Source organism: Rhagoletis pomonella, unplaced genomic scaffold (genome assembly GCF_013731165.1).
Source record: "Rhagoletis pomonella isolate Grant_MI unplaced genomic scaffold, Rhpom_1.0 Rhpom_scaffold_00002, whole genome shotgun sequence".
NCBI lineage: Eukaryota > Metazoa > Arthropoda > Insecta > Diptera > Tephritidae > Rhagoletis > Rhagoletis pomonella.
The window spans coordinates 23088074-23115796 of record NW_023458556.1 but is presented as its reverse complement, the minus strand read 5'-3'; the positions used below and the strand labels follow the sequence as shown (position 1 = coordinate 23115796).

The 27723-nt window shown below is 34.9% G+C and overlaps 2 protein-coding genes across 3 annotated transcripts in view; one reads left to right on the top strand and one right to left on the bottom strand.

Moving 5' to 3' along the window:
- Positions 1–27723, top strand: part of LOC118733308 (non-canonical poly(A) RNA polymerase protein Trf4-1) — a 79352-nt gene that overhangs the window by 8550 nt on the left and 43079 nt on the right. The window lies entirely within an intron of this gene.
- On the bottom strand, positions 12671–17785 carry LOC118733310 (serine protease snake-like). Of its 2 annotated transcripts, none has more exons than XM_036462665.1 (9): positions 17673–17785; positions 17518–17632; positions 17136–17411; positions 13918–13997; positions 13728–13843; positions 13471–13623; positions 13315–13397; positions 13078–13238; positions 12671–13010 (listed from the first exon to the last, which is right to left on the bottom strand). In XM_036462665.1, exons 2-9 carry the CDS (start codon positions 17597–17599, stop codon positions 12813–12815), a joined length of 1149 nt encoding a protein of 382 aa, XP_036318558.1. In that variant the 5' UTR covers positions 17600–17632; positions 17673–17785; the 3' UTR covers positions 12671–12812. The 2 variants fall into 2 exon arrangements, with proteins under 2 accessions (XP_036318558.1, XP_036318557.1); XM_036462664.1 differs by having other exon boundaries at positions 17136–17414; positions 17673–17781.

Here is a 27723-nt window from a genome sequence, read left to right as displayed (position 1 = left end):
ATTGCTTGCATAGGTTGAGCAATTAACTGAGAAAAATTAGGAAAGTTTAGAATAGATATGCGAATCATATCTGTAGCTATCGGAGAGAAAAAGGAGTCAAATTGTTAGAATAATGGAAATAAAATGTGGAATAGAGCATTGAAGACCATGGTAGTCGCTTCGAGGGATTTTTAAAATTTGTATTAAATAAAAGTTATTGTAAAACTGTTAATTTAACTTTATTTTAATTTAATTTTAAAATTATTTTAAGGATATATTGGCATTGAGCGTTTTCGAAAAGTATTAGACGCAATTTGCTAAGTAATTACTTAGAAAATATTTATACAGCACAAATAAATAGGATTTATTGGATATCGTGCCTTTCACATATTCAGAAAAGTCGGCATTCGAGGGAATACGCATTTTGTTAAAGAGCAGTAAAACGATAAAGCTTCTTTGCTACATAAAAATTTAGTCGATTTCGTAACCAGCATTAACCTCAATTTTTTTTGAATCTTCAGGAAAAAAAAATTATTAGTATTTTTGGCGATTGTAATTGTAATATCAATTCAAAAGACGTATTGTCATAAAATTGAATATACCGAAAGGGATAAAAATACTGCAGTTGCCAGCTAGTGAATTTCCTAATTGCAAATTAACTAGATGCAAAAATTAATTGTAATTTAAACTTTTTTAACTTAAAGTTACGTAAAATATGTTTCTTTAAAATTTTACCTTTTTTTTAATTACACGGTCCAAAAAAATTGCACGAGTTTGATCTCGAACACTCTACTTTTTGCTTATTTCAAGTCCATTTACAAAATTTTTCTATAACGTCTAGCTTTTGAGAATTAAAAGTTCCCTTTTTTTTTGTAAAAATTACGTTCAAATATTTTTTTTAATTCTTTAATTCTTTTAATCAGCATCAAAAACTCTTATAAGATGCCGTGTTATTTAATATGTTACATTTTTATTCAGTTGGTTTTTTTTTAATTTATCCATTTTAAATTTCTTAATTTTGTATTTTTTAAAATGTTTCGCATATTTTAAATTTTTTATCAATTTATTAAATTTGCATTTTTATTACTTTTGATTATTTTTAAATTCTTTCATTTATTTATTAATTTTGTTTTTCAGTATGTCTAATTAGGTTTCATTTAAAGAAAGCTACATTGCCTCCAACCCTCGCCGTTCTTTTTATTTGTGCTAAATGAGAGCAAATTTGCCCAAGTACGCTACCATGCACTCGATGCTCATAGCATTTCAAACGCTTTTTGGTTCATTACTAGGAGATATGTTCTTTAAAACAAAAACAGATTTTCACAAAACTCCATTTTACAAATCTCAACCGATTCTAAGTCTGAGCTAAGTTTGATTTTTTCCGAATAATGTTAGTGGGGTTTTAAGAATTAACTTTTGTGCACACTACACACATATACATACTCCACGTATCAAGCGCGGCTACTAGTTTTTGTTTTTCCCCCCTCTTAGAGGCATTGAGTTTTGGCAGCAGTTATATTCACAGTTCAATTTTAGAGGAGTTTTAAAGTTTGCGCGCTTACGAAAAGGGCGGGTGTATTTAATTTTTTTCTTTTTTTTTCTTTCGTGTGCTTAGGCACCTACGCATTTCAACACAAACAAGCAACATTAACTATGAAATAACAACAGAAACCTAGTTACATACATAATTACAGTCGTTAATTTTTACTGATTTTGTTATTTGCTAAGTTTCACATTAAAAATAGCTTAAAGATTTTTACTTATCACGTAAGCAAGCCATTAGCTGATTAAGTGCAAGAATTGTTTGTAATTTTATTATTCATTTTTCTTTTAAAAACCTAAAATTATGTATATACAAATATTCATATACCTACTATGTATACTATATATATAATATGTATGAATGAAAATTATTGCTGCTGATGTGCAGCTTTTCAATGCTGCATTTTTCGTGACTTTTTAAAGACATAGCATTACATAGCTAGCGCGCAATGTTTCTCACCCACCCGCACCTGGCATATTGAAGTCGTTTTTTTTTCGAAAGTTTCCTCCTCCTGAATATATAAGCAATTTCGCTTGAACTTGATTTATCCATACATACATATACATATATAGTATATATAACTTAATATTAAAAAAAAATACCATGTGCTGTTATTATTAAATTTACTATTACGTTTACCTACTACTCACTTTTAAATTATAAATGAAATTAATTTTTTAAGCTGTCAAATATTATACTTAGTAAAAGTGTTGTTTTGTGGTTAAATACAAAACGACCATAGCAAAGCAAAAAAAAAAAACAAAATCTACAAAAGCGAAGCAAAAAAAAAACAAAATATGCGAAAACAAAGAATGTGTGTAAAAATCATTTTTATTCGCGCGCCTTCCAGTTGTGTGCATATTTGTCCATGTTGTTCACTTTATCGATATTTTTTCTAAAGACTTATTCGAAACTATAGTTTTACGGTGAATTAGCACTATCTGTTAATATCGTAAACATTTAAGACTATGCAAAATTACTAACACATCAGGGTATATACTTTGTATATACTTATTTAGTAGATATTAAAGAAAGTAAGGAAACTCCAACAAATGTAGGCAAGCAGAGCAAGGAAAAAGCAAGTGGATAATTATTAAAACTGCGATTTTGTGCTTGTAACGACAACTACAGCGAAGAGCGGAGCACGAATTTGATGCCAAAATTTGATGCTGAAAACACTTGGTCGCTGTCTCTTAGGAGTTGGAGTTAGGAGTCAACTGCTATTGCAATTCGCATTTTGCTTTTAAATGAAGTGGATTGGAATGTTCTGCGATCGCTTTAGCGCTGTTTTCACATTAGGGAGTTAACTCACATGTGGCAGTTAATTTTTAATTTTTGTTCTGAAGAACTATAGATGTTAACTGCTGAATGTGAGAGACAACTCACCGTGGCGAAAACGGATCTTATAAAATCCTTCAAAGTGCAATTAGTCAACCGAAGTCTCTCTGTACCTCTACAGCGCAGTGAATTTTAGCGTTTCATACAATCTTAAAAATTCGGGAATGATATCAACCACGCGAATCGAAAAGTGTGTGGTGTTGCGAAAATGCCGAGTATGAAATTTTAATTGTGGTCTAATTGTGTGTGCTACACATACATGTGTACATATTTTTATTTTTATTAATTTGTATGTTTAACTCCGAAATTCCATCATCACACAAGCGCAAAATTATTGCAGCACAGCAGTGTGATGTTGCAGTTATGAATGATTAGAGGCCGTTAGTCACAACGTCGTACATACATATGTACATAAATAAACGGCGTAGAAAATTGAGCGCTTGTTCCTAAAATATTATATTTCTGGATTGATCAATTGGAACTTCCTGAATAACTCTGATATCACCTATCACCGTGGAATTTCTTGAATCACGAACTGAAATGCGTTTGGAACATCGTCGCCGTAAACTTGATGCGGTTTTTTTTTTACAATGCTGACCCGCGTTTTTACCTTTACGGAAGTAAAATAGTAAAATATGGTAAAAATGCACACTAGTTAAACTCACTTATTTTTTCGGAATTAAGCTGAAAAGTTCGGCTCTTATGTGAAATATGTTCATATGTATGTATGTATATGTGTGCTGCTACTTGTAAAACTGTACTAAACTATTGCAAACATACGCAATGAATTTTTACTCCAACCCAGAGTTCGATTAGAATGTAAGCATTGATATTAATCTTGGTAAGGCAAATAAAAGAGAGCTATCCTGCTATTTGCGTTTTCAAAGTGCTATTTTCAAAGTTGGCTATCGAATATTCGAATATGCGCCAGTTCGTTACACGAAAGTTATACAGAAGTTGAAACAGATCCAACAGGAAAAAGTAAATTTTTTTATCCTTATTGTTTTCTTGAAAATCTTATAGTTTTACAGTGATGCCGATTTGCCAGAAAAGTTTGTTTAATATTTTATCACATCTAATTTTGCTGTTCTAACAATTGAGAAAAAACTTTAAGTCGACATTTTCTTCTGAATGAATTAATGTTTCTATTATGGATAGCAGTGGAACGTCGGCTGAGTTGCCGTTAGGCAACGCCACTGAAATGAAAGTGTATATTATGAATAGATATAGTGCTATAAAGTTGATGATAATAGAATTTTTAAGTGGCAGCAACCAATTTGAAATAGCAGGAGAAACAGTTGAAAAAAAATACATTCTCTCAAACGCAAACTCCAACAACCCATTTCTAATTGTAAAATTTTTTGGTAATTTCGGGTGTCATCTCGAGAGTTAGACCCACGTTTTAGCGCGCTCAAGAAGCATTCCTTCACTTTATGTAGTTTTTTAAGGGAACCGCCTGAGAAGAAATTATAGCATGTCGTGTATAGATAGTATTTTGCTCGTTTTTATAGCCCTCCTCGCAACTGATGTGCTAGCACTCGTTTACTTTGCGCTCCAGTTTAATTTATAAATAATTACATACAAATATTTGTAAATACACACAGACCTATGTACATAATATGTAGCAGTAAATATGTATCTATATTTTTTTTTTAATAAATAGATAATGGTTACTTAATATTCTCATTTTCGTTCACAAGACGACACTCGGCCGTTGTTGTCCTTTGCAATAATCTACAGTAGACATAAGGTACAATATCGCTAGCTTAGAAAGAAAAGTTGCTAAGTCCCATTTTAAAAATTTTACAGGAGAGGAAACAATTTTCCTATAGCCATTTTCTTTAACTATTTCGCAAGACTTTGAATCAAACAATTTGCGCGTTTAAAGCAAAGCAAAACTCCATAAGAATCAGAAGGATTCGATATTTATTAAAAGATGCCGTATTATTTTGGCCTTATCGGATTTGTGGTGCTTCTTTTGGACTTAGCAAATTTTCCTTTTAGTGCTTATGAAGAGGAAAAAATAACACAAGTACCTTTATAATTTTCGAAACGATGGGTATTCAATTTCTCTAGCCTCCTATATCAAAATATGAGTTTTCATAAACAGTGGACTTAGCAACTTTTCACTCTAAGCTAGCGATATGTATGGTGCACGAATAGAAAAACAACAACAAAGAAGAGTTTAGTCAAAAACATAGAATATTTTTCGCAGTGAAATAAAAAAAGGTTATTTTAAAAACCCTAAATTACACTGTAGGTTGGCTAAAATGACAAAAAAAAGCGATGATACTCGTACACTTAATTTTGGGTCGTAGATTACGGCCTTTTATACCGTTTTTATAGATAAGGTAATTTTCGCAAGATTTTTGCATTATGAATAAAAAAAATGCAAATTTTAACGGAAAAATCAAAAAATAAAAGAGTTTTTTTTTTGTAAATTCTTTTGATTGCTGTCAAATCCTATTCTTTTACAAAAACATCAAGCTATCAACGAAGAAAATTTATTGATAAATATGTAAAGTTAGAAATGGTCAAATGAAAATGCATTATAATTTCCACACAAAAATACAAATCGTTACAATTTTTTTGAAATTGTTCAGGAGATACGAAAAATCGATGTAGTTTCGCATTATCTGTCATTCTGCATCAAAAACTAAATTTTGGAGAAAAGTGGACTTGGCACTTTTGGGTAGCGATATGATTTCATTAATAGATTATACATGCCGTATGAGTAACATTCTTTCCTAGTCATATTTTATAAAAAAGAAATTTACATTTGACCATTTACAACTTTATTTATCAACAAATTTTCTATAAACGAAGAACAACGCTTGTTGTTTTTGTAAAAGAATTGGCCTTAACACCAATCAAATGAATATTCAAAAAATCTTTTATTTTAAAGCGAAAGTGACCTGATATAGAAAAACGGTATATAGGACCATAATCTGCGAACCAAAACTAAGTTTACATACATACTTCTGCGTTTTTTTTTGTGTCATTTCAAAACTTGAAGTTTTGCTTACAGTGTTATTTTTTTAATACATATTTTCTTATAAGAAAAAAACTCGGTTTTGCATCCATTCGTGTGGCTTTCGCTGTCGGCATTTGTATGCATTGTTTTGTTTTTGCAATTTAACCTTTCCACATCTAGTACATAGTAAGTTGTGTGTTGTGCTGTTTGTTGTATGCCCGCCAAGCACTCAATTACAACCACCTAGTTACGTATACGCCGTGGAGCGCTGCGTACTTCGAAATTAATCGCAGAAAAAGTAGTTTTATTTTAAAAAAGAAGATGTAATACACCCATTCCATTTAGCTGAATTGTTTTCGTATGTTTTTTATGAACTAAATTTTGAAAAATAATCTAAGGATCTTTAAGAAAACAAAATTAAATTGAATTGAATATTTTAAAGTGAAAATGTTTTTGTAATATGCCATTCTTTTAGCTAAAGTTACATCAAAAAAAAAATTTAAATATGAAAAAAAGAACTAACGCCAACACTAAAAAAATGAATTCTATTTGAATGTATTTTGCTTTAGAACCGATAACAAAACTCAAATTAGGTAAATATACATAGAATTTTTAATGCCAATACGTTACGCAAAAAAAAAATAAGAACATTTTATCGAGAACAAGTTCATATCTGTGTACTAAGTCAGAAGAAAAAAAACCTAAAAACATCGTAATAGAAGAATTCTAGAATACCGTGGCTCAAATGAAAAGAAACTCATCTAAAAACTGAATTCGGTGGCTATGCAAAGTTGAAAAAATAATGATGCAATTTTTTTGTATAAATTAGGGAAGTGGTTGGGTGAGATGCGCACTGTGTTGGCAAAAAAAAAAAAACAGCAGCAACAACAATTTAACAACAGCTAAAATTGTACTTACGTAGTAAGCATACATACATACATTTGAACTGCATTAATTGCAACGTAACGCAGCATCATGAGGTAGAGTAGCCGACAGTTTTATCAGTCGCAAACTACCCGCAAGAACACGAAAATATCAAGGCGACACACAAACACGAAGCCCTCACGTTAATTAAGAATTACGAAAAAATACAACTAAAATACGTGCGTACATACAAAAGAGTAAAAAAAATTCTTATAAAATATTTTTTCCCTCGCTCTATTAGCAATATGTATTCGTATGTACATAGTATGTATGATGAACTTACTGTTTAAAAAATAATCAGCATCATTGCGAGTGTCGTGTCGAATGCAAGTCGTTTATCGAGAGTCGAGTCATATTGAAAAGTGCATGGCATTGCCTAAAAATCCGATTCGACTAGTGTATTAAAATGGGAAAACAGCATGGCAGCGCTGCATAATTTTCGACAGTTTTCGTCGTCTACTTATTTCAGGCCGACAATAGGCAATGTCAACGACTTCGAGTCGTGCATTTTAGTCTTATTTACGACGTACACAATGAGGCTGAGCAATTCAATTGAATAGTGCAAAAAAATTAGCAAACATCTACTTCAAAGTATGTGGTATGTACATATATACATACATACATAGACACCTATCTACAGCGTTGGACATATCACTTTTGATTGAATATTTTTTGCGACTTAATTGTTTATTTATTAATTTTTAAGATCTTTCAATTAAAATACAGTTCAATCTCTCACAAATACCATATCCAAGCTTAAAACTTTGTAGAACACTGAAAAAAAATCATCAAATTGTCATCCAAATTTCAAACGTTTTTCTTAGCAGTGTAAAACTTTTTTGAGTATACATTCTTGCGGTTTTCTTCCATGTAAAAATAAATTTGTATTTACTCGTTAAATGGAAGCAAATGCCGCACAAAAATTCTCAACGGTAATTCCTAGACATTTAAAACTGCCGATTATTATACTTAAATTTAAAGGGCTATAAAACTGTGTATCTACTAAAAAAAAATGTTAGCAGTTCTGAGAAACAAAATCGAAATTTGTATTAAAATTTTATGAATTGTTTTTTTTTTCAGTGCTCTACAAAATTTTATAATTGGGTTTTTATGGTATATGAGAGAGAATAACTGTGTTTTAATAGAAAATTCATAAAAATTAATAAATAAACAAGTGGCAAACAATATCGTTTTGTATTTGGTCCAAAATGATATGTCCGATACTGTACATACATATATACATACTATGTATAAATGTTTGTATGCACTCCAAAACCTTTTCAAACAAATATTCAACTCTTTCTGTAAACTCAAACTTACAAACATACCCATACGTGCAAACAACAACAACACACAAGTCTGCAAATGTATACACGAGTACTAACTACATACATACATACAACATAGTAAATAATGTAGTTAAATAGTGCGACAGTCGGCGAATGATATCTTCAGTTGAATACAAAAAAAAAAATTAATAAACAAATACAAATCGTTGAAGGAAATGTGAAATTTGTAATTTTACTTACGTAGTATATTTAAATATATCTATATATATAGTATATATACATACATATATGTACATATGAAAACATTAAAAATTAATATAAATATTAGTTCGTGTAATTTAAAAAATTTTTATTTAACGTAACTTAAAAAAAAAACAACAAAAAATCCATTGTATAAAAATGTAAAATTAATATGAAAAAAAATACGCTAGAAAATATTCAAAGAAAAAACAAATTACCAAGTAAAGCGTAATACAAAAAAAAACAATAAAAGTTTTGAAAAATCACCTAATTATTTTAGGTATACGTAAAAACTAAAAACAACGTCTTTTACTCTTTCTTACTTTCGACGGGGGCAATATTTGATGTATTGGACACTTCCAGATCGGATGAAGCATTATCATTGCAGAAAAGCACTAGGAGCTTTGCCATTACGTGCCGAGGAGCGACCGCTGCTAGAAGAAACTTTCCAATTTAGTTCTTGCCCAGGCAGGAATCGAACCCAGGTCCTACAGCGTGTTGTACGCATCTCTAATCATTTAGCTACAGCGGCAGACTGTACTGTGTTGTCAATAGACCAACAGCCCCTTCGGAAAACTTACTGCCTATATATCTCACCGATCTTCCTAGCTTATTCCCCGTCATCCATATTCTTCGCCATCTGGTTGCCTTCTAATATTAGGTGCAATCCCGTATTCCTCGGACTCGGACTAGTAAAACTGTCAAAAAATAAAAATTCGCTCAGAGCGAGAGAGTAACATTGAAAAGTACGGGATCGCTTTCTAGTAAAAAATGGTAACTTCTGTCAACTTCAACATAACCTCTAAATTTTGGTTGTAAATTTTTGCTTATTTTGTATGTAAACACACTCATCTCACACATGTAAATAACCAAAAATACTTTCAAATTCATTAGAATCCACTTAAACAAGTAATTAAATACTTTTCAACATGAATTATCAGATTGAACTTTTCTTTTGTTTACAATTTGGTTGCCAAACACACTACAGCTGATCGTTTGACACATTTACCAGAATTTACCAGCAAAAAATTCTCGGACTAAAACTGGTAACTTCTGACAGAGAGAGAACCGTATTTACTCTCTTTTTTGTCCTCTCAATAGTCAGAGAACCGAGTACGGGATCGATTTCCAGTAAAATCTGACTGATTCTGACCATTTCTGACTAGTCCGGACTCGTACGGGATCGCAACTAATAATGATGGGCACAGAAGGATGGGGTAAGGAGAATGTGGTATCATCTCGGAATATGGAATCTCTCAGGGCTCAGATACCCATAACCTTCCCACAGAAATTGTTAACTTCGAAAAGAACATCCGCATAAATCTAGGGAACAAGGCAAGCTGGAACGCCGCAAATATTGAGAAATACTTCCAGCTGAACTCTCTAGTATGTAGCAAACTCAAAAACAACCGAGAGCATTGCAGTCGGCATTTTTAGTCCATGAACAAAAAGATCGCAGTTTCCATGGGTAGACTCGAGTATATTCCAAGCGGAGGTTCTCTCGTGCGAGAAAGATCCTGTTGCAATCGGCTCAACAACTAATTATCTTCTATAAACTGAATTGGCAAACAATTACCCTCCCCGCAGATAAAGCCCCCATGTCCCAATCCACCTACATATTTACATCATCTTTCAACTTGGCCGTCCTAACACCAGATGCCTTATGACCAGCGTCCATAGACGCAGCGGAATTCCTTGTTTTTAAGCTCTCCGAGTCGGATGAAGCTGAAAGGCTGTGAAGGTGTACATGGCACTGAATGTCCTATTAGCACAGTTAAGACGGAGTGAAAATCCATCTGATCGGCGTCGGCTTTGAAAGAGAGAAACTGGATAATGTTTGAAAACTTCGAAGTTGGAATTGCTTATTTGGGTTTTAGTTATCTGCAGCGTTCTATGAAGCAGTGGTGTAACAATGTCTTTTGAGGTCTACATTTATTCAGATAGCCAAACGGCCCAATATCCTGTTCTGACTTTAATGTTTCTCCATACTGAACTCTTCCAAATCAGGCTGATATGATGAGGTAATTTACTGCTGCTTAGCTGTCCTGCCTTCAAGATATAAAGCTCTGAATGTCTTGGCTTATTTTATAAAATGGCCTGAGCGATTTAGGCAACCGATACTGTCTCAGTACATATATCCCGTTCGACAATACCCATCTAACCTAAGCCATGCGTGTCTTTGAGTTATGTAGAAATTTTCTCCACCATGAGATCTGTTAAGACAAGCTTCTCGAGTTTTATTTGATGATCAACGCAAACATTCTTAGTGATAATTGGAAAAAGATAAACCTATAAAGATATTATTTCTAAACCTGGTCTAAGTATTTGAGGTTATGTCTGTAGGAGCTATATTTTACGATGTTAGTGATGAGGTGGTGAAAATACCCTTCGATTTGGTTCCCATGGGTAGGCAACGGCCAATGGCAACCACAAACATAATGGAAACACTAAGTGCAGGAAGAGCTACCTACTTTTAGTGTGAATTTTGCAAAAGACACACGAAATTGGCGAAGTTTTCTGATATCGGCACAAACCGAAAAACGGTTGTACCGGCAAATAAAAAAAGCTTTTATCTAACTTGCTCTGTGTGTATGTATTTAAGTATGTTTGTACTAGAAATTCGATTTTTGAGTCCCGAACCCGGCCATCCAGACGTTTTTCAGAACTGTACCGCGGGTCCCATGGGTCCCGATATATATCTCTAAAGCGGGCTACAAACGGACAACAAATTGAAACGACGGTTGAGATTTCAACGTGTGTAGCGTGGTTCACAAACCGATCGAAGGTTGATAAAAATGTTCATGTCTTTCGAATTTTTTTCAAATAATAATGAAAGATCTGGCATCTTCCGATTTTGTTTTGCTTTGCTGTTCGTTTTCGTCCCGCGGGTACCGCTATCCCGCGCCCATCTCTAGTTTGTACGTTAGACTTGGATCCGAACCCGATAAAAATGCAATATGAAAGGTAAATTAATCCGTTAGTAGCGCAGGAGTCGAGATAATTGAAAAACCGTATTTATGGGCCGATTTGTTTCATATTTAGAACATTTATGTATTAATTACATGGAAATAAATAGCGCCGCACAAAATTTAGCTGGTAGATGGCGCGGTGGTTGATTTACTTTCGAAACCCGCAATTATGGTCTGATTTAGTTTATATTTATAATATATCGATGGCTGAGTGGAAGATCGACCTACCTCGGCAGCCTGTTCGAAAACCCTCTATCTCAAACAATTTTTCAAGAACGCCCTATTTCAGAACTCGTTTCAAAAACGCCCTATCTCAGCTGTCGATTCAAAAACGCCCTATATCAGCATATTTTCAATACATTTTGTAGTGAGATAGGGCGTTTTTGAACCGAATTTTGAGATAGGGTGTTTTTCAATTAAATTCTGAAGTAGGGCGTTCTTGAAAAGTTTTTTGAGATAGAGCGTTTACGAACTGGCTGCCGAGATAGGTCGATCTTACACTCAGCGATCGATATATTATTAACATGAAAACGAATAACTCCACAAAAAATGTTGCCGATAGGTGGCGCAGGAGTTAAGATATTTGGGAAAGCTTGTGTCAAATATATTTTTTATTATTAACTTATTGACAAGCGAATTCAAATTAATCTTTATTGAATGAAAAATTTATTGTCATACAACAAAAGGTATTTGCAGTCTTTACTGGCAAGAGTCCATAAATTAAAAAAATCAAGAAGCGTGAAAAATGGCCTTAATAATTTTTTTCCTCCATCCGCAGATATAATTAGTAACTAAAAATACATACATAGGCTTCTAGTGAATAATAATAGCTTGGCACTTACAAAATATGTTAGTGTTTGGCCGAGCTTCTCCTCCGATTTTTGGCGTGCGCCTTGATTTTGTCACACAAAGGGGAGGAACTTACAGTTTTACACCGACTCCAAACGGCGAATGTATTTTTATGAGAAGCTATTTTTCATGGCTGAAAATACTCGGAGGTTTGTCATTTCTTGCAGAGGGGGCGAACGCTAATAGAAAATATTTTTTCTTTCCTTTTTTTTGACCAGGACCCAGGCCCTGCGGAACGGTAGTGGGCACTTCTAACCACTACACCATAGCCGACCGCAAAATATAATCCATAGATTAAGCTACGAGCGGAAGCCGAGTGGTGTGAGGTGCGGACTGCCACTCCATATGAACTGGGTACGATCACTGGGCCGAGTAACATCTAAAATGAATTTTTTTTTTATTAGCAGCATTTGCCGTTAGCATAGGTAGCATAAAATTGTAGGTCCTTCCATTTTTGTTATAACACCAGGACGCCCAGACAAATTGGAGGATAAGCTCGGCCAAACACCAAATAAGAAGGGCTTTGTTTCGGACTTCCGGTAAATGGGCGACATGTTATGATGGGTCTGCGTTACAAATCTACAAATAGTAGTTTTTCAAATTGTATTTTACTTAAAGCTACATCTAAAAATTCCAAATATTCTCTCTTAGTTTTATACATAATTATAATCATTTCTCTTCTCTCTCCCTCTCTCTACGCCAAAATTTTAACCATTCACTCCGAAACCACTCAGCTGTGCTATCGGCCATACAATGTCCTCTATCCAGTCGATGTACGCTGAAACGCGTGAGTAAATGCTTGGTGGTGCACCGCCACAAGCCTGTCCAAATGAGGTTATACCAATCACATACGAATAGGTGATGTCGCGATCGACTTTCATGATTAGCGGACCGCCAGAGTCGCCCTGAAAAAAAAAAAATGTTTGACATGAAGCGAAAAAAGTCAATTGCGTACTATTTAGAGCACATTACCTGGCACGTATCGCGACGATTTTCCTGATCACCAGCGCATATCTGTGTGCTGGCCAAACCTTGCTGCAGAATATTCTCATCTGGCATATAGTAACGTATACAAATGTCATTGGGTACAACAAATAAAGTGGCTTTCTGCAAAACATTGGAGTTGGTGCCAGCTGAAAATCACAGATACACAAAAAAAAAACACTAATCACCTCAATTGCGTACAGTACCTTTTAAAAGTGTTCTTACCAAATTGCGTGTGCCCATAACCGAGAGCTGTTACATTGTTATGTGGTACATCGTACTGGTTCCACAAGCAAGCTGGAGTTTCTCTTAAAAATAAAGGAATGATAAACCATTTTATTGGTATAAAGTTCGCGAAATTTAGTTATTTATGTATGAAACCTTGATTCCTGTGCCAATTCCAATAATGCAATATCATTATAAGATGCACCGCTCCTATAACCTGGATGCACTATGATTCTCTTAATGGGTATATTTGGTGTTTGCGGATCGGTGATATTAGTGCCGCCCACTCGTACCACTGTAGGCGATTGTCTGTGTAAATTAAATACATATGTATGTAAGTATTTAAATACCAAATGCAGCTTTAAACAATCAAAAAAGGTAGTATTTAGTAGTAGTTCCCATTAAAAACCTACCCGCCCAAGCCCGTGCAATGCGCTGCTGTCAACACGAATTGCGGTGATATTAATACGCCGGCGCAGTAGAAAAAGGAATTGCCTTTATCATTGTTGGACAGCCAACCCACTGCAGCCTAAAAAAAGTGATGTTATTACATAGGCATTTAAATAAAATTGTACGCATATTTTTTCGCTATTGAGTAATTACCATGTAGGGAAATTCTCTAGGTGCCGCTGGCTGGCCATTCACCACAGTTGTATGAAAGGTACCTTGTTGAGATTCACATTCTGCAAAGAAAAAAAAAAACACGATTTAGACTTGCATACACACATATGTATCAGTAATAATAATAATAATAATGCATAAGTACTTAAATACTTTCGTATTTAAACCTCCTGGATTTGTGGTGGCAGAGAGGCTGCCTTGCCGAGTTCTGGTCGTTCACCCGGTGGACGAATGTCTAGCCACAACCTGCATCAAAGTGAGATTCTTCAACATCTCGCTCATCTTCGCCCATGCTCTGACAGAGAGAAGCTTAAAGCTGCAATCACAAATACCGCCAATTTATTCGCCTCTCGACTATTACACCTGATCTCTGAGAGCATTCTTCAACAAACCGACATACGCGAGCAGTGGAACCACATTTCACGCTTATTAAGTGCTGCCGCCGAAGAAGTAGTAGGATTTCAGCGAGCCCAAAAGAAGAACTGGTAGGATGAGGAGTGTGAAGAAGCCGAATAGAAAAAAGATGGCGCCTACAGGGTCACGCTGCGATCTTGCGCAACGCGAGAAATGTGGGACCGTTATAGGGAACTGTAGAGGGAAGCGAGACGTATTTGCCGCAATAAGAAGAGAGAGGCCGAAATACGCGAGTGCAAAGAGCTTGAAGTGCTGTTCAACAGAAAAGATGGCCGCAAATTTTATCAGAGAGTTTGGCGACTTATGGAAGGTTTTAAGACCAGAGCCCGAATCGCGGCATTCGATATCGAACGTAACACGAATCGAAATTTGATTTTAAGATCGCGGCATTCGATAGCGAGTGTGCTTCGTCCGTTTAAATTGTATTGTGGAGAAAATAGCTACGAGTAATCACTCGATCACGAATGCCGCGATTCGGGCCCAGGTCGAACTCCTGTAAGAACAACTATGGTGACCTAGTGACCGATGTCCAGAACGTATGTACTTAAAATATGGAGATAACATTTTCCACCCTACTAAATGGTAACAGCACTGAAACTAGAGAATAAGACGAACCTCGTCGCCTAACTATGACGAGGAACGAATAGCGATTATGCGGCTGAAAAACAACAAAGCTGCTGGAGCTTACGGCTTATTCCAGTACGGCGGCGAAGAGCTGATAAGGTGAATGCGTCAGCTCTTATGCAGAATCGAGAATGATTGAATACAAGATTGCGCTAATCTAGCTGAGAGCAACTGGGCGCGACGTCATAATAGTGAAAGAATGAGAAAGTAAAGAATAATTTTGAAGAAGAAGAGGAAGAAGCCACCATGTGATGCGAAATAGTGATGTTAAACTAGGAAGAATTGTGCCCACTCTTTAGCCTCTTAAATTTGAACGTTGCCGACTTCGAGGCTTTCAACTTTCTTTAAACGGATATCAGTGTTACGGTCCCAATCCGTAACTCTGTTAAGAATTACACTTTAGTATTTTACTTCACCTGCTGGCAAGCTATTTTACTACAGTAGAGGGAACTGTTTCGTTTCAGAGAATGTAAAAGGTGACCCACAGATTAGGCTAAATAAACAAAAAAAAATTGGGATTGCCTTACATTTAGAACATATGCACGTAGAAGATTCATTGTAAGACGTTAGGTCCTGAAAACATAAATTTAATGCTAAGTACTTTTGAAAAAATAAACATTCATACATTTATGTAACCTTTTATCACAAGTGTTATCATCTGTGCATACACATACATACACATTTACGGATCAAGTGAGATCAACAAAATAATTGAATTTATCTGCATTAATGCCATCTCGGCTGTAATTTCAGAATGCATTCCCATTTCTCTTATTTTCTCTTTTTTTACTTAATTGCACTGATCCCTATCACAGCATGAAATAATTGTCTTGTTTAAATGTTCATAATTAGATTCAATTGGTTGTGCGATGACGAGTCTCTTGCCCCATGAACTAAATATCTTTGTAAGCATATATGGCATTCAGTAACACGCACGCACATATAAACATATCAATTTAAAAGTACCAGGATGTAACGTGTACGTATTTACATGTACCTTAATAACTTAAATGCAACTTTTGCTTCATAAACTTTTCTCGAAACAAACAGCTAAAGCTTGGCCCTGCTTAGACTTATTATGCCTGTTAATGATTTTTACTTTACCCTAGGCTGGTTAATTTGTGTTTATTTTGCATATCCTAATCGTTTGAGCAGCTTGACAAGCCTAACTATGGAAGCGCAAATTGAAAGAAGTTGAAGTCCAAAGGCTCCATTCCAATCTTTACACCTTTGTTGATCCGATACCAAGAGAATTTCGTATAAAAATAGTAAAAAAAAAAATGGATTTGGTAAGAGATGAATTTCATTTCAAGTAGAGAGATATAACATCGCCATGATACACTCCAAAAGAGTTCTCATCGACGTTTTACGACGAGGGTCGCTTAACGAAAACGCAGTTTAAATTACTTAATTTTTTAGCGAATAACGGAATAAGAATGCCTCTTTAATTATGTTTCAATTATTTATCTTGATTTCAGTGACGCCTAAAGGGCTGTTTGCAGCTCTCAAGAAAAATCATAAGAAATATTTTTCATTATTTCTGTTGGTTGAAAAAGTACTTTGCTCTTGCTGTAAATTTTCTTGAAGAAATAAATATTCTAGAACTTTTTTCGTGAGAGCTGCAAACTGATTTAAGAAATTTTGCTTGAAGAAAATTTCTTTTCCATTTCTTGTGCGTGGTTTTGTATAAATTTTTCGTTTTTCTAGAGCTGCAAACAGCCCTTAAAGGCTAAATTTTTAGACAATATCTAGACCTGTAGTGTGTTTCTGTAAGAAATCGACTAAATTCTCGATCGAGATATCGACTAAATTATATGTATGTATGCACATCAAATCGATCATTTCAATCGGGAATATTTATTTATTTATTTAATAATCCAGAAAATATTAAATTTCATACAAACGAAGTAATTAATTCATTCAGTATTGATTTCAAAGTCTATAACAGAATAATTTGAGAGCAAGTTGAATATTGATCGTTACAGAAATGCACTACTGATCTATGAAAACATCCATACAAATTCTGTGAAAATTCTATTCTTCCAGTAGTTTGTGAAGCTCAACAAACTCAGCTATGATTGTAGAATAAATTCAGTTGATTTTTAATTACTATTTCCCGCCTTGATGCCATTTACCTTTCGAAAGTAAATTAACCAACTTACCCATCTCACTGCGTCGCTTCACCTGCATCGGTTTCATATATAAGATTGGCTCCAATATAGGACTCGTTTCGATTTCGCAACATACTATATGTTCGAATTTATTGAAATAACAAGTTTGTGGACGTATATTTTGATTCTTCCAACGCCTTAGCGCTGAACCACATTCGGCTAGATTTTTGCAGGTGCCACGTACTTTTTTCGTTGTATCCACAAAGCAGGTGCTATCACTACTTTCCTTGGGGAAAACAATGCCACGCAACGCATCCTGAGCCAAAGCTGCTGAGGAGTTTAAGGAAAAGTTGTTATTTACATGCATATCTACATACATACTGTATATATTTGTTTACATATATGACCGAAAAATAATTCCATTGTAACTCACAATTTTCACAAATATAACCGCCGAAGAAGAAGATCGCAAAAAGTACAGACCACATTCTTGCACTGTTGACTTCAGACTTCATTAATTAGACCAAGCTTTCAATGTACATACATATGTATGTATGTATGTATGCTCCTGTGCTGTTATACCGATATGCAAATATCACTGTTCCCCGGTTGCGCGACTGAAATTTCACCGGCTTTTCAAATATTCTTGGTTCTGTCTTGATTCGCGTCTCAGCAGCAACTAAATTGGCTTCTGCCTCATCTTTGGCCTTTTACTCAGCGCGAAATTTCCTGCATAATTGATACATTGATACAGCGCTCATTTTATGGTTCTCCATCCAGATTTCAGCAGTAAACTGGATTTGTTGCGTTTGTTTGTTTGTTTTCAATGTCAAGAGCCTTAATACTCGTAGTGAGTGACTCGCATCCACTCGAAAGCCGGGAAGTCGCTTGGTTAGATCATTTTGCTGCTTCTCTCTGCTGATTGTTTTATGCCTGTTATGTTCAACATAGCGTTTCGGTGCTTAGGACCTTACATACATATCTAACTTAGGGAATCTTCTCGGTCACGAGGCATGGTTAGAGGATGATACTTTTGTTTATTTTACTTCAGTCAGGTTGTTTGGCATTAAATTGCCGTTGTCATGAGTTCAAATAAAATATAAGATGACACGCGATCGCTGAAGCATCAACATCAACAATCTGGTCTGCCTACTACTCGTCGATGCATTGACCGTTGTAAGCGTGCAAATTTGTAGCTACATATGTACATATGTATATTAGACTGCATCACTCCCCATGCAAAAAAAAATCGGTACTCTTTTTCCATTGAAATTATGAAATCTATTATATTTTAAGACGTCCGCCAAAATATTTCGGAAAAATATTAAGATTAACGTGAGCTGGACCGATTTGAAAATACCTCCAAAAATGGAGCTTTTTATGAATAAAAATAATTTCTTAAAGATGTTTTTTTTTTTTTAAATCCCCTCAAATGCAAAACGGTTTAAGCATAAAAAATTTGCATAATAATATTAAAAAAAAAAAATTAAAAAAAAAGTTTTCAACGGAATGGTAATAATGAGTTTTTTGATGATTTTTTCAAAGACTGGTATAAGAAAAACTTGATTAACTGACCCTAAACTCTTACGATTTAGACTTGTGCGGTATCATTGGAAAGGTATTTTCTCATACTTTTTTATTTATTTGCTAATAAACTCATTTAAAGGATGAAAGAGAAAGGTAGGATGAACGAGCGTCATTCCAAGTTGAATTAAGATGTGTTGGTATTTGAAAAAAAAAAAAAATGGGACTCGAATGACTTTTTTTTTGCACAGAAATAAAAATAGTGAGAAAACACCTTTCTACTGAGACCTCATAAGTCAAAAAAAGAACAGTTTTGGCCCAGTTATTCAAGTTTTTCGTAAATCTATCTTTGAAAAAAGTAAAAAAAAAAACATCATAAAAAATCTCATTATTACGATCCCGTTGAAAATATTTTTAAATATTTTTATGCAGATTTTTTAAGCTTAATCTGTTTTGTCATCTGAGGCGACATTTTTCAAAAAATTCTTTATTTTTATTCATAAAAAACTCCATTTTTGGAGGTATTTTCAAATCGGTCCAGCTCACGTAAATCTTAATATTTTTCCGAAATATTTTGGTGGACTTCGTAAAATATAATAAATTTTGTAATCCCGTCGGAAAAACCGCAACTTTTTGCAGTCTAATGTACATATATACATACATACATATGTGTTAATTTGCATATGCAGTTTATCAGACGTGTAGGCGCTCTCTACTGGGTGGCGGATGTGCAAACTTTTACTTCGACGTCGTTTTACATGGGGCTTTACCAACACATCTGTGCTCATCAGGAATAAGAACTTAAGTCTAAAGCTAATATTACGAGGAAATCCAAATTCAACTTACAAATATTTTTAACGGGCTTTTGCACGTTGCTCCATCCGCGTTAAGCTTGGTTTACCGGCATGATTTCACAAATGTAACAAAAAAGAAAATAAATTATATCACCGAAAATAATAAATTTTATTTTAAAAAGGGTGCTTAATTTTTCGAAGTTCCAAAAGATGGTCAATTTGCCGAATTTCAACTGAATTAGCCATTTCAATATAAAAACCCAACTTACATTTCGAAACTAGTCTTTATACAACTTATGAAAAACACAAATTTTTAAAATTATTTTTATAGGGTGTCACATTTTTTTTAAATTACAAAATAAAAACCAAACACATTGTTTCGTACTCGTATCAATATCTCATTGGTATATTTGATAAATACTAGGCGACAAATGATACTCAGAATTATTTTCATGAAAATTTGTTTGCATAAATTACACAGGTCAACAAAAAAAATAATCTGCATATTGAACCAAACCTCTATATCCCTTTGCTATTCGACGCGCTGAATTTGAATCCGAAGTCTGTTGGTCTCCATCATGTCTGGTTCGAGGTCATTTGAAAGTCAAGTTGGGAAAAATTCATTGAATAAACCTCAAATTTCAATACAGTTTTTCTGAATTTCACCTTGAGATGACCTTGGCATGACCTCAGAGATAACCTAGAACAATCAAGGGACCCCATATACGGATTTAGCGAAAACAAAAATCTATGTACATATATGCATTTTTATCTTTATTGAATAAATTTGTTTTCCTATTTAAGCCTCAAATGACCTCGACCCTGACATTATGGACGTTAGCCCACGACAGATACGAGTTCAGCGAGTCGAAAACGCCATATATATGAATTTTCAGGATTATTCAATGAATCTTTCGCTATTTGCCCTTCAAATGACCTCGAACCTGACGTGATAGAGGCAGATTTCCATTCATAGGGATATAGAGGTTTGGTTTAATATGCAGAAACTTTTTTTTGGAAACCTGTGTTATTTATAGAAATATAGTTCATTCTATAATATAAACCATATAAATCAAAGTTTTACATAAATAAAGTTCACAAAAACTCAACAAATTTTCATAAAAATTTTCAACTTTTTATTCAGAATTTTTAGAAAGCCCTCCAGTATGCAGTTTTGTAGCCCGTTTAATTTTAGTCTAATGAAGTGCAAGTTTCAAACGGCTAAAAAATCGCGTTGATTTGTGAGATTTTTTTTTTTTGGTGACAGATTTTTGCAGTTTTTTCCCATATAATCACGAAGTTCTTGTTAAATAAAATGCGGGAGACCGTTAGCAACAAAATTTCCAAAAATCAACGCCACTTTTTGTAAATTGCACTTGTTATATAAAAAAAAAAAACAAAAACGCAAAAGCAGTCTCCAAAAAAAAAATTCTCAAAAATCAACGCGATTTTTTAGCCGGTTGAAACCTGCACGTGTGAAACCTTGATTTCCATGGTTTATATTGTATTAGAATGAACTATGTTTTCATAAATAATTGATGCAAAGAATTGTTCATGAAAAAATTGTAATAATAATAATCCATTTGTCGTCTAGTGTATGTTTGTTTGTGCATATTTTTTTGTAAAGACGAAAGGAAATCAATTTTGCAAAAGTGAACTTGAATTTTATTTCTTAAACAGGTGACACCCTCTTCAAAACTGTTTTCGTAAAAAAGCTTTTGTCAACCTGTTTCGTTTGGCATCCATATTGTAATGTTTCATTAAAATAATTGAACAAATTTAACTAGAACATTTCCGAAAATTTGTCTTGACATCATTTGGTATTGTTTTTGCAAACCTATTGATTACATTTCATTTGATTTATCAACAAGTTGCAACCCAGTTAAAAAATATTTTCGAAACAAAGCTTTGTTATACCTCTTTTAATTGACATCCATATTATAATGAGATTGGAATTTTAAACAGGTGGCAAACCTCTTAAAAAAATCGAAATAAATTGACCCTTTTCGTTCGACGATCACATATTTGTTATACCTTATTTAACTTATTAATTAATCTTTTTAGCAACCGTTTAAAAAATATTTACGAAGAAATCAATTTGGAACCCCTTTCGTTTGACATCTACGTACACTGTCGTAATATTTTAATAAACTTATAAATTAATTGAGTTTTTCTTTTGAAAAAGGTGGGAAGTCTCTTCAAAAAATATCTACATACATATGTGCTTGAAATTGATACCGTTTTAGCATGAAAGAGCAATACTCACTCACTTATTTACTCACAAACTTACCCATTTTCATTTATAATATTAGTACGAGTACGGTTTTCTGAATGGTTGAAGTGCTATACTCATATTTCTATCAATACGTTTTTAAAAAATATGACCATATTTAAAAGAAGTAGTTGCATTCGTAAGAGCTTTGCTTTCACCGTCCACGCATGTGTGCCGAATTGAAGTTGAGTTCTTCACTGGAGTATCATCCATGCGTACAACATGCCCAATCCAATGAAATCCTTATATTTTTATTTGCTTAAGTATGCCCAAGTCGTTCAAAAGCTCGTACAGTTCATCAGTCCATCTTCTTCGGTGGATGTCGCCCACGCGATGCAAGGCCATAGATCTTACAGAAAATTGTGCTCTCAAAGGCACCCAAGGCGTTCCCTTCTTTGTTCGACATCGCCCCCGCTTTTACGGCATACCAGAGGACGGTAAGATGGGACGAAAGAATGCTTTGCTGTCCAAATGCATACCAAGCCTACGGTAGCACCTGGGCTTCGGGCTCCACGTAAAAACAAATTCCAATGTCTCGGATGAGAATACCTTATTTGATGCTAGTAAAGATAGTAAGAGCTGCAGAATTCTATATCTCAGAAATAGTATTAACATCATCGGTCTCAACAAATTAAATTTTTTTACACGAAAAAGTGCACAGACCATATATATAACGTTTTAAGTTGTGACTTTTTAGGTGCGACGGTTGAGTGGAAAAATCGTCCTATTTCAAAATTTGGCTGAAGAACGTCCTATCTCAGCAGATGGTTCAAAAACGCTCTTTCTTATTGAAGTAGGGCGTTCTTGAACCAAATTCTGAAACAGGGCGTTCTTCAACCAAATTCTGAAACAGGGCGTTTTCGAACCGGCTAGCCGAGATTGGGTGATCCCTTACTCAGTCGACGATATATCTATTGTAATATACTGTAAGTTTATCACTAAAAAAATCGAATAAGAACATCCCTTATGTGCATATTATCACTCCATTTAATGCTATAGTTGTACTATGCAAATTTCTTCTTCTTGTATATATTTACATATGTATGAATATATGTACATATGTATGTAACTATATACTTACGAAGATATATTTAAGTTGTGTAGGTGCTTTCAAGTCTCCATTTTAAAAGCTGCTCTCAAAGATGTACATATACATATACGGTGAAGATGTTGCAAGAATCGTCGGTACAGCTTGCTTGTTGCATTAAATGGAAGGTTGCATTTTAACTGAAACAATGGACAAGTCAAATGAATTCTTTTGGCAAAGCAATTTAATTGCTGGATGCTTTAAAGCGATTAAAATGAAGCAGGTAGCCGACTATTATTTTTGCATACTAAAGTAAAATACCTTCCTGTATTACGATAATTAGGTGTTTTGTAATAGTCAGCAAAATACCGTAATTATCACACTTGAAGCACATATGTAGATATTAATGAACAGACGCAATAATACCTACATATCGTTAAGTGGCTGTTAGACGTGGCAAGGCAGTTATTTTCAAAAGTCTGTCAAACTCAAGAATTTCCAAAAAAGAGTTTGCAGGAGCAGTTACATCTGCATGTAAAGTGGCTTCCGAAAGCAGTTTTTATTTCTGAAGATCAAACTTTTTGATACTACTTTTTGTCTGTTTACACGGTGAATGCAGACAAGCACACTTTCAACGATGTTACCAGACATTTTTGTGCTTATAACAAAATTACTGACCTGTCATTTTTTTTAAATGCTCAAATACGCGCAAAACAACCACAAAGTGTCTAATGCTTTCATATTTTTCATATTGTTCATATCAGGAGAATATAATAATTACAAGTATTTTTTTTTAAATGTGATGAAACATTTTTATAATCTTATAGAAATTCGGCAAAAATCGCGTCACACGGCAACACTCGATTGGTTTGACAGCACTTGCAGCAGAAAAGAAAATTTGCTAGTGCAGCACGAGCAAGTTGAAATTATTTCTGAAAAGCGATTACGTAATTTCAGTTGCAGTTACACCTTGCAATTTCTATATCCGAAAGGGATTTCTACAAATCTGCAAAAAGGACTTTCTGGCTGTGTACACGGGAAAGTAGACTTTTGATTTCGCATTTTGACAGCGAAACGCACAGACAAGCGCTTGCATTGCCACGTTTAACCGGTGCGGTCTTCTTCCTCATGCCGAAAGCTTCAGCAGAGGGAGCTTGTTCTAGCCATCTTGTCTTCTATTTCGTTCCTTTCCATATTGATAAGTCCAGGAACCCAGCCGAGAGAGATATTGACGTGACTCAGTAAAGCCAGCAATGCGCTACATTTCCGAACTACATATATTACCTAGGAAAATGTATGGGAATCTTAAGACTAAAATCCCAGGTAATCAGTTTCGACATTTAAGTTACATTGAAGTCCGTTGCGTGCCCGTACTTGGTCTGCTTCCACAATTTTTATTCTCTTAGCCTAAGGGCCCCCTTTTGTGACTGCGCCTGTTACGAATACTTGTGGCAGGTAAAATATCATGTTCAGCCCTTCTTGTGGTGCGCTACTTCCGTCGACTGATTTATCGAGGCTTGTGAGTTTTTTGATCTATTCCAATGTATTGCTTTCCACCAGACCAGCGCGCAAAAGGTTAAAATCGGTTAGACAACTGAGGTGTACCTACCGCGATTGCTATGCGGTAACAGCCCCCAGCTTTCCCCGAAAGCCGTTTTACAGGTATAGTGCGCTGATAGACCCTTCTTTTCTTTTTCTTCTACGTATTTCGCCTCGGAGGAAAGGTTCAGGCTATTCCGTCCAGCTTTGGTAAGGGGAATTCAGGGATTTTTGCTTTCCTTGTGAACAAGAAAGGTTCAGATTTAAAAGGGTACGTCATAGCCGATTTTGTTTTGCCCAGTTATTTAGATTCTATCAGCTCACTGAATGTTGGCAAAAATTTTCCGGAAATTGGTGAAGCGAAGTCATCAGCTTAGATAACTACCTTCGTTCTTTTAACTTTAAACTTTCTAACAGTTCATTTAACACCACTCCCTTGTTATTCTACTGATAAAGGACCTTTTGTCTACATCTGCATTGATTATTCTGCTTTTCAGCATAGAGTCCTTCCTCGACACTATTAATTGCTTCGGTTTCGATCACCATTCAACAGATCTTGCAAAAACTCGCGAGAGTAGAACAGACACACTCCGCTTTCGCCAGCATGGAACGGAGTTGACTACTTGCCGCGATGTAAAATAATGCAGAGCAATACATCCAACCTCTCAGAGCTCTTCGATGCAAAACGAAGTTTGAGACATGACGACTCTCAATTGTTGACTTTCATTCATCTGACGGCGCACTTTCGTCTCGTCATTCGCATCACTAGTGGCAGTTATAATTTCGAAAAAGTTGAGAAATTCTGCATTAACACCAGTCTTGAATTTCTACAACGAGTTCTGAGCTGTAGAGCTTTAAAATACCGCGGCTGTGCGAAAGCCCCGAAACATATTCAATGCGCTACCCGCTGGTGGTAGCAGAGTAAGAGGAAAGCCTCTTTATAAAACAATAAAGCACTAAAAAGGGGCAGATGTCAGAATTGTCATGTAAATTTAACTATTCCCATGTAAATGCATAAAAACCACTAAGGGTATGTTGCTATTTCCCCACGTGTGCAACTAGCGTCTTTCGTGCCAATGAAGGCATCTTTAACGTTACATACTTGCCGAAAAATCTACCCTTGTTTATACCTTAACTTCCCTGCAGGGAGTGACGTTAGCTTATACCTAACTTTAGTCTGTTTACGCGAACACTAGTGCTAACTATTAACTGTGTATTTTGTTCGAAAAATGCTAACTACTTTTGTGGGGCGATGGCCGCAAAAAAGTCAGACCTGGATACCTCTGCATTACATATCAACTAACTTGTAACTAACTACTTTTGGACATAAAATATCAATAAGAAAAACAAAATATTTTTTTGTTTTTTTACTTATTTATTTACTTTATTTTATTACATTTCATATTTGTTTACATATTCTGCTCTGGGTGGCCCCATATTCGAACACCGTCAGACATAACTTCAAAATGATAGTATAAAATTTCGATCTTCCTTTTATTTGTCCTGAATATGAAAAAGAATCTGCGAAGTTCAGAAAAAAAGTGTATTGAAAGTAATTTTTGTATGAGGATATTTAATAGAAACTTGTAAAGAAAACCAACTGCCGATTGCGTCTGCATGACTCCTGCACGACTTTACAATTCACTTTAAGTTGGTTTTGTCATAGCTAATTAAAAGTGAGGTATTAATCGAAATCTCACCAAAAAGCTAACTATAAGTTGGTTAGTTTTAACAACACTGGTCTACAAATTTCAACTTTTTTTCTGCGAATAAGACGGGACCTGGTGTTTCTGAACGGATTTTTCGTGCTGAACACGAATCCGGGGTCAAAAATGTCCCATCACGTCACGTTTTCGAGAAAAAAGGGGTTGAAACCCCTAAAAACAGCGTTTTTGGCCATTTTCGAAAAATTATAGAGCTGAACCCTGACGTGGTACAAATTTTGCATATATCAGAAATTAAAGGCTAAACCGTGCCCTTTCGAATGAGCCCTATGCCGAATTGATCGCGTGCACCCTTAAAGCAGGGGGTGTATTTGTGTTTAGGGGTGCAGGAAAAATTGATCACAGAAAGAATTTAATCTTAAACGATCATAGAAAATTAATAATGCCAAGGTTTTAACTATATTAAAAGTCGCTGATTACGAATCTGCAGTTAGATTTTAAAAATTTAAGAAATTTATATGGTCGTTTAAGATGAAATTCTTTCTGCGATCAATTTTCCCTGGACTCCTAGACACAAATACACCCCCTGATCTAAGGGTGCATGCGATTAATTCGGCATAGGGCTCATTCGAAAGGGCACGATTTAGCCTTTAATTTCTGACATATACAAAGTTTGTAGCACGTCAGGGTTCAGCTCTACAATTTTTCGAAAATGTCCAAAAACGCTGTTTTTAGGGGTTTCAACCCCTTTTTTCTCGAAAACGTGACGTGATGGGAAGTTTTGGACCCCAGATTCGTGTTCAGCACGAAAAATCCGTTCGGAAACACCAGGTCCCGTCTTATTCGCAAAACCCTTGTAGACCAGTGCAATTGATAATTTTTCACTGCAGGGTTACTTTGACTTTAAATTCACATTGTAATTGAGTGCGTACGTATGCAGTTACATACATACTACATATACATATTTTTGTAATAAGGGACTATTTTTCAATAGGCATTTTTTTATTGGAAAATAATTCTTGAAAATATACTCAAGTAACTAGTTTATCGCTAATTTAGAGTGAAAAGTTGCTAAGTCCACTTTTTCTAAAAACTCATATTTTGATGTAGGAGGCAACAGAAAATTTTTTAACAATGCCCTATTTCAAAGTTTGGTTGGAGAGATAGGGATCTCAGAATTTTATTGTAGAATGTCCTGTTTCAGAATTCGGTTCAAAAACTCCCTATCACAGCACATTTTCATTTGTGATTGGGCGTTTCTTCACCCAAATTTTGTCATAGGGTATTTTCCAATAAAATTCTGAAATTGGGCGTTCTTTAATCAAATTGTGAAATGGGCGTTTTTGAAAAGTTTTCTGAGATAGGGCATTTTCGAACTGTCTGCCGAGTTAGGTCGATCTTCCACTCAGCCATCGATATGCTGTAGCTTGCAAACATAATTTGTTTGAATACGCATTTGGAATAACTTCGAAATAAGACTTTCTTCTATTACCAAAAAAGCTGCGGAAAAAACATTGTTAGCGAGTAGATATTCTGCCGAAATCCACAGTAAAACAAGCGCTTTGTTAAGTTTAGTCTAAAAAACTGCTACGCCTATTTCTAGAGGTTTGTCGCCTTAAACAAAAAGCTACCCGAGCTATCAAGCCAAGGAGGTCTCAAATGTTCTACCTCCGTTATTTGAGCTGCCTCGACTGTAGGCCCGAACATCGACCCAAAGAGTGATCAAAGCTCGTAGGTATTCGACATGCTAAGGTCATCGGTATTTTTTAAGTCCCTTTACATGGAAAAACGTCACGTTAATCGAAAATCACATCATATA

Coding starts and splice junctions, on each gene's coding strand:
- LOC118733310 (XM_036462664.1), bottom strand. CDS start 17,599: ATGAAGTCTGAAGTCAACAGTGCAAGAATGTGGTCTGTACTTTTTGCG. Junction 13,398..13,470: donor GAATTGGCACAGGAATCAAG/GTTTCATACATA, acceptor TTTATTTTTAAG/AGAAACTCCAGCTTGCTTGT. Junction 13,239..13,314: donor TTATGGGCACACGCAATTTG/GTAAGAACACTT, acceptor TGTGATTTTCAG/CTGGCACCAACTCCAATGTT.